The sequence below is a fragment of the Physeter macrocephalus genome, chromosome 8 (genome assembly GCF_002837175.3).
Source record: "Physeter macrocephalus isolate SW-GA chromosome 8, ASM283717v5, whole genome shotgun sequence".
NCBI lineage: Eukaryota > Metazoa > Chordata > Mammalia > Artiodactyla > Physeteridae > Physeter > Physeter macrocephalus.
In genome coordinates this window covers 132,447,800-132,455,362 of record NC_041221.1, presented here as the reverse complement: position 1 = coordinate 132,455,362, position 7,563 = coordinate 132,447,800, and the positions used below count along the sequence as shown (strand labels likewise).

The 7,563-nt window shown below is 35.8% G+C and overlaps 1 protein-coding gene across 1 annotated transcript; it reads right to left on the bottom strand.

Annotated features, from left to right (window-relative positions):
- Positions 1–1,380: 1,380 nt before the first annotated feature.
- FBXL21P (F-box and leucine rich repeat protein 21) lies at positions 1,381–6,478 on the bottom strand. The gene is made up of 4 exons (XM_007101396.1): positions 6,113–6,478; positions 5,509–5,631; positions 2,366–2,537; positions 1,381–2,024 (listed from the first exon to the last, which is right to left on the bottom strand). Exons 1-4 carry the CDS (start codon positions 6,476–6,478, stop codon positions 1,381–1,383), a joined length of 1,305 nt encoding a protein of 434 aa, XP_007101458.1.
- Between the last annotated feature and the right edge of the window lie 1,085 nt (positions 6,479–7,563).

The following is a 7,563-nucleotide window of genomic DNA, read 5'->3' as shown; positions in this document are numbered from 1 at the left end:
GTGAGCCATGGCCGCTGAGCCTGCACATCCGGAGCCTGTGCTCCGCAACGGGAGGGGCCACAACAGTGAGAGGCCCGCGTACCGCAAAAAAAAAAAAAAAAAAAAAAAAAAAAAAAGGAAGTACTTATTTAAAACTTGCTGAATGCCTACTATGTGCTAATAAACACTATGCTAGATGCGGGGGATACAACAGTGAGTAAAACCCAACCTTGACCTTGCAACTATGGAGCTTACAACACAATGGTTGAAGCAGATAATAATCATACAAGTGAAGAGCAAGTTACAATAGTGATAAGTGCCACAAAGGGAAATCACAGAACACTGAGACTCATGGAGGCTTCCCTGAGGAAATGACATCTAAAGGAAAGACGGAGCAAAAAGAATAATTGAAGTAGAAAGAATATGCACAAATGCACTCTGACTAGAGGGTTCATGGCAGTCTAAAGAAACTGAAAGAGAATGGGAGCAGAAGGGCAAAGGGCACTTGGTAGGAGAAAACAAGGTCAAAGAAGCAGGGAGAAGCTAGACCTTGTAGGGTCTTGTGGGTCATTTTAAGGATATATGTTCACCTTAAAGGCAACAAATACACAGCCGTTAAAGAGTTTTAGCTATGTTACTAATTAAATTCTAAGATCACTTCTGCAAAGGATCTGGCATAGTTTCAGATACACAGTAAATATATTCAGTAAATGCTGATTCCCTCCCAAGCACACTCTGAAAAATTTACCTTTTTATCTCAGTAGTGTATTTAATCAACTAGCAATCACAGTATCTTTAGAAAATGAATTAGCATTATTTAATTTTAATCTAATGCCCATTTTCTCCCGTTAATATAATAAGGTAGAATTCAAAGTGCACTGAAAATTAAAAGTTATTTATTGACTCATAATATGATCTTATATAGTGCTAAAAATGGAGTACAATTAAGCCAGCTTCTGTATCTATATTCTGATTGTACTCTTAGTTTTAAATACTAAATATTTTGTAAAATATATCAATACCAAGATGAAACAAAAATGATTAACAATATAAAGTTGTAAATGACATAATTTAAGGGATCCAAAGCTCAATATTATAAATTTATTTAGCAAGCCAAAATGTACCTTCAAGGAAGGCTGAGGAACTTATCTAGAAACCAACTGTTTCTATCAACTATCTAATACACAATACAGTGTCTGTGCCCTATATATGGTTTCTATCTATTCAAATTTCTCTTATTTTCTCAAATGTTTCTGCTGTAATCCATTAAGACAGTTTGCAAACAATAAAATATTTTACCTAAGACATTTCAGCAATGCATGTTAAAATTTACATTTGCAGAGGCAGAAAGAAGCTAATCTTACAGATTAAAAAAAAAAGTTAAGAATCTTTGGTAATCAATTACCAGAGAGGCATGACATCAGGGAACCATACTCTTCCCAGGTATTTGGAGACTTCAGCATGAATTTCATCTAGGCTATAATCATCATCAGGGATCAAAACTTCCTCCATGATAGAGAGCTGGGTTAGCCTTCTCCCACATAGTCTTACAAACTCAATGAATGCACTGCAGCTAACTTCACATTCACTGAGGCCCAAGGCTGTTAAGTTTTTACAGTGTTCAGCAATACAAATAAGTTCATCATCAAGAGCCTGAAGACCATTAGCACATACTACTAACTCTATTAGTCGTGGACAGTTAAGACCTATCCGTCCTAGAATTGCTTTGCTTATGCAACGACCAAAATAAAGGTGAGTAACAGGGGTTTCTTCTTTGAAGAACGTCTCCAATTCCTCTTCATATAAAAAGAAGTACATAACAACATTAACTCCAGGGGAGTGTTTAATGAGTACATCCCAACTTTGTTTTTTAATAGAAAGAAATTTGATTTGTCCAGGATTTTCACTCACAACATCTATTCGAAGATGCTCAAGGTTAACATGGGTCTCACTTGAAAGTGCCAGGAGAAGTTCATCACTTAGCATGTAATAATTTAATGCCAGTTCTCTAAGACCTTGACAATGGTCAGCTACACAAAGGATTCCTGCAGGAAATGGGGAAAAATCCTTAAACACAAAGAATATGGATACTAATATAACATTTTGTGAATTTAAATTTGATATTATTATTTGTTAAAATAGATGTAATGATTTCTGAGGAGATGGATGCCAAGATATATATAATTATACATGTAACAAAAAATATCCGTAACTAAGATACTCCTAGGAGAAGCAATTTAAACTATACATAGCTTATACATTAAGAGGTCTTTTGAAAAAAGATTAATGAATTATGTCTTATAAGCATGTAGCTTTCAATAGGAAATTGCATTATTACTACTACTATAATAAAAAACATCATGCAAGCTTAAAACATATAACCTACCATCAGATGAAACATGAGGACAGCTACTCATTTTGAGGCGTCTTAGAGTATCACTATTATTGGCCACAAGAATCTTCAAAGAAGGATCATCCACTGGTGTGTCTTCAATTTTGATTGATGATAATGATTTTGAGTTGACAAAAACAACTGTAAGTGCTGACACAAAATGAGACTAGCATGGCAATAAGAAAAAAATTACAAAAACATTATTTAAACACCTACAGCTTCAATTAAGTAATTCATTAAAACGACTTATATCAACATGCTTACACTAACATAATAAAAGCAATCAACATATTACTATTTTTCACAGTGCCATTAGCCAGAAGAAGACATTTCTATAACAAAGTATAGTTTTATACTTTTACCATTAATAAATAGAATGGTGAGAAAGGAAGAAACGTCAAAGATTTCATAAACACATCTTCCAATTATTTTCAATCTTAAGGATTTGTTTTTCAGTATTAAAAGGATATAATCATATTTGTTTCCTAGAATAGAGGTTGGCAAGTTATGGTCCACCAGCCAAATCCAGTCCACAGCTTGTTACTGTATGACTCACGAGTTAAGCGTGGTTTCTACATTTTCAAATGGTTGAAAGAAAATTTTTAAGGAGTAATATTTTGTGATATGTGAAAATTATATGAAGCTCTTTCAGTGTCCATAATTAAAGTCTGACTGTAATACAGCCATGCTGCCTCATTTATGTAATGTTTCGTCTGCTTTCACACTACAGCGCTAGAGGTGAGCAGAACTATATGACCCACAAAACCTAAAATTGTGCTTTCGGGACCTATTCAACCCCTTAGCCTAAAAGAAATAGAAATCTTATCTGTTTTATTCACTCCTGTATTTCCAGCACCTGAAACAGTATCTGGCACACAGTAAAAGGTCAATATTTATTGTTGATGAATAAATGAATAAATGATGTCATATTCTTCCAAACTTTTTTCTAGCAAATTATCTAAACAAAGATACAGTTTGAAAACTTTCTCTGTTTTGAAGATTGACAAACTAAAGCTTATTTACAGTTTGACTTCAAAATGGATGGAATTTCCAAGTTTTCAGATCCAGTATTTTTTGACACAGACAGAAAGTCTGGAAACGAAATCCATGCATGATCATTTCTCCTTTTTCAAAATCAACTTGGATTCCATCAAAGGCTCTATTGTCCCTATCAGAATGACCAAACTGGTTATACATCTTAATTCATTTATAAGAAGACATTGGTTTATACTAATTGTAAACTGATTTACACAAATTTTTAAATGGTGGACAGCTAAACCTCTTTACTAAATTTTATGGTGCCAAAAATTATTAGAGGAATAGAAATAGATCACTCATTTTCCTTAAGAAATATAAGGTTTATGTTCCTTTTAATCAACTCTCACCCAACTCTTTTAGTACTGAAGGACACACTTAAGCATTAGAGTACATATTTCATTATAGTAACAATATATTAGTTTAGTACTTCTTATGCCTAGCAAAATGCTGTATCTTTACATTACTTTCCCTCAGTTTACAAATGAAAAAACTGAGGCTCAGAGAGATCCACAACTTTGCCAGAAGCCACAGAGCTCATTTTGCTGTGGAGGCAGAGCTTGAAATGAAGCCTGCTAATCGCTGGTGCTCCGCTCTGGTGACTGCATCAGCTAACCCTGAAGCTAGCCCTGGAAGCTGATGTGCAACATGAGAGACAGCCTAGAATCTAAGAATTTCAGGTTGATCTGATTCCCTACCTCATAAACAAGGAAATAACTATTTAGAAGCAGTAAGTTTTCATCTGGTTACTTAAATTACTTGAATCCCCAAAAGACCCATTCTTTTCAGGCTAGCAGAAATGCTTGCTAGAAGAGAGCCATGACCCAGTTAATGAGAAAGGAGATGCTACTCTTCCTCTGTCCTCTTCCATAGGAAGGTTTCCATTAGCCAGTTTTACTGACAACCATAGTTTAGTGCTTATTACCTATCAGGCACTATTCTAATTCTGGGTTTATAATGGTAAATAAGCAAAATAGAATCCCTGCCTTCAAGGAGTTGGTTGATGTTTTCTGTCTGAGGAGAAGAGAGTAAACATGTTAAATAAACAAGGTGATTTCAAGCCCTGATGAAGGATATAAAGAAAATAAAATACTGTAATACAGTAGTGAGTAACTAGAGGAGGGGGTGTTGTTTTAGCAAAAGTGGTCAAGGAGGGCCTCCCTGAGGAAATGGCCTTCAAGTTGAAGATTGAATGAAGAGAAGACAGTCATCAGTTTCTATGGCAGAGACTGCTGGTTGCTTCCTAGGAATCATCCATCCTTTCTTTTTTGGTAATCTGGTTCCAATTTTTAGCTGGGCACATTGCCACCCAGCTAAAAGACTGTCCTAGCCTCCCAGAAATGTGGTGTGGCCACAGAGCTAAGCTGGCTGACAGACAGAAGCACCATGAGGTACTTATGGCTAGTCCTGCGGTACTTACAGCTTGAAAGAGGGGAGGGCACACCCTTCTCCCCCCATTTCTTCCCTCCAGCTATCTAGAACAAGGACGTGATGGATGGAACTGAGAAAGCCATCTTGGACAATGAAAATGAAGAAAACACCTTGGAGAGAATGGAGTGCCTAGAAGGGGCGTGGGTTCCAAACAACTTCATACCAGCTATGGACTGTGGCACCTATGGATTTCTTTAGTGTAAGAGAAATAAACCTCAGTCATGTTTTCAAGCCACTGCTGTTTTAGAATTTCTACTGTAAGGATGCAATCATCATCCTAGTCAGTATAGGACATTTAGTTAAACATTATATTGTTCCACCTCCAATGGAGAGACTATAGAATTACAGGAAAGACACCCACTACTGGCCCTACACACTCTACATTCAAAGTAACTAACTGGCACTTGAAAATTCTAAGTATAACATCTAACTTTTATATAAATGACATCTACTGTGAAACAATTACTAAAATTAAGGAATACATCCAAAGAATGAAACCATGCATCAGCTATTTCATCAAAAATAAGTGCTAGTCAACAGAAAACGGCTTTAAATAATTATTTGAGTGCAAGTAGGGTTATGGTCTGTTTTTAGGAATAGAATTATTTTTGACTAGTTCGACAATATTTAAGAATTTTAGTAGATCTCACAAAAATGTCTAGCATCTTTACCTTTGACACATTCATAAAACTTGGCTTGGCCGTTGAAATCAAGCCCAAAGTCTGGATAGAACAATTTACCAGCTGAGAAAGTATATCACAGGCAGCTTCTGCTGATTCAGTACTACTATCAACCTACAAAGACAATTTAAAATCTTAATTTCCTGAATATAACTTACCAGAAAGTTATTGGCAATGTAATTATTTAACAGAATTCAATTGCAAAACCGTACTTATCCCTTCAAGCTATAAAATAGAATTTTTTCTCTATACACACTATCTCAGATAAAAAATGAAAAATAGAAATGATGACAAATGAATTTTCTAAGCACTTTAAACTTTCGAATCTTATTTACACTTTCAAATTGTATTTATACTTTCAAATATAATTACCTGAATTTTAATAATGGCATCTACATGAAGGAAACTGAAGTTTAAATTATTCAATTATAGCTCAAGTGCTACACCTAAATCTATGCAAGTAACAACAAATAGGAAATAGTTTGGGATTAAAATTCTGCAAAATTCATTGATTGCTTCAATATAATGATCTAGTTATATACAAATGTCAACAAAACCTAAGCCATTGTTTTTATTTAATGTTTATTTTTCTTACCTTAAAGCTGACATACTGGAGATGGGCAGCATGTTTTTTAATGATCTGTTGAATGAGATCAGGATGAGTGGAGTTAAAATATGAAGTAGCTGACTTGTTCAGTTCAAACTCAAACATTCTCCAAAGGTCAGGAATATGAAAAACTTCATTCCATCTCCTACATACAGAAGATGCCCGGGCCCGATCCATTAAAGGAAGATACTGAAAAATGCGTAACACTACATAGTGAGGCAAACTCCCCCAGTCTAGAAGGACAGTGTATGTATGAGTCTGGTTGAGAGAAGAGTAGAACCCAAGTTTAGGCTGTTTCACTGCTGGTGAAGACTGGACAACTTTATTCACAACAGATAAATTCTTCCTCTTCATTCTGTAAACATTAAACAATGTTAAGTGATCATTTTCCCCACATTTCCATCATATATTTTGTTTTAATTGTATGGAATAACAACATTAGAAAATGAGAAACAGTTTAAGACAATTTTGACAAGAATCTTCCACTTTCATGCGTTGATAGGTACTACTATGCGCTAGGGATACAGAGATAAATAGTAGGGGACCTGCTCTCAAAGAGCTATGGTGAAACGGCAAAATACAGTGATATATGCCAACACTGAAACTGGGACAAGTTGCAATGGAAGATTAAGGGAAGGGCATGTACTTGAGTTTGTATGTGGGAGGGAGTGGTTGGGGAGGCTTCCAGGAGGAAAGGTCCAATGAAGCAGTGTTAAGTGCCAGGTTTATTCCTCGTCAATGACTGTATTCTCACTATCACACTGCAACTGTGCTAAGAACTCCCAGGGGGTCTGGGAGCCGGTCAAACATAATTAAAAGCATAGATCTGGGTTAAGTCCCAGCTCTGCCATTTACTAACCATGGGATCTTGTCTGAGCAAATTAACTTAAGCCTCAGTTTCCTCACCTGAAAAGCAGGGAGAACTGCAGTACCAATCTCATAAGGTTATTGAGAGGATTAAAGTATCTTAAGTGCCAGGACACAATAAGCGTTCAATATATGCTGGTTGCTGCCACCACAGGCACATGGCCTCTGCTAGGGGTCTGAAATCCCAGTCACCAGTGCAATGACCAGGGAGGTGTGGCCTGGCAGGAGAGCAGATTTATTCCAAAATATAGCTTTGAAACACACAGCATTCTAACAGAAGCAAATTGTGCTGAGGGGCAAAATCCTCCCACTAAACATACCCCAAACAGAGGACAAAACAATTTTTTAGGGATGTTTTAAAAAATATTTATGTTCTTTGCAACCCACATGACCCCTAAGTTCCCTTCTAAATCTAAAACCTACAATTTCTTAAAGTATGAAAGTCAAATTACAATATCATCAAGGTTTCAACAGGAGAAAAATAATTAGTATTTATGTCAAACAAATCTTTCCTAAAGCAGTAACTGCCAACTTTTTGGTGTTATATTTTTTCATTGATTTAGCAATTTTCT

What these genes read in the sequence shown, in the direction of transcription:
- FBXL21P (XM_007101396.1), bottom strand. Translation starts at nt 6,478, where the DNA reads ATGAAGAGGAAGAATTTATCTGTTGTGAATAAAGTTGTCCAGTCTTCA. An exon ending in TCCAGTATGTCAGCTTTAAG is followed by an intron (nt 5,632 to 6,112) that starts GTAAGAAAAATA and finishes TTGTCTTTGTAG; the next exon opens with GTTGATAGTAGTACTGAATC. An exon ending in GTTTTATGAATGTGTCAAAG is followed by an intron (nt 2,538 to 5,508) that starts GTAAAGATGCTA and finishes TTGCCATGCTAG; the next exon opens with TCTCATTTTGTGTCAGCACT.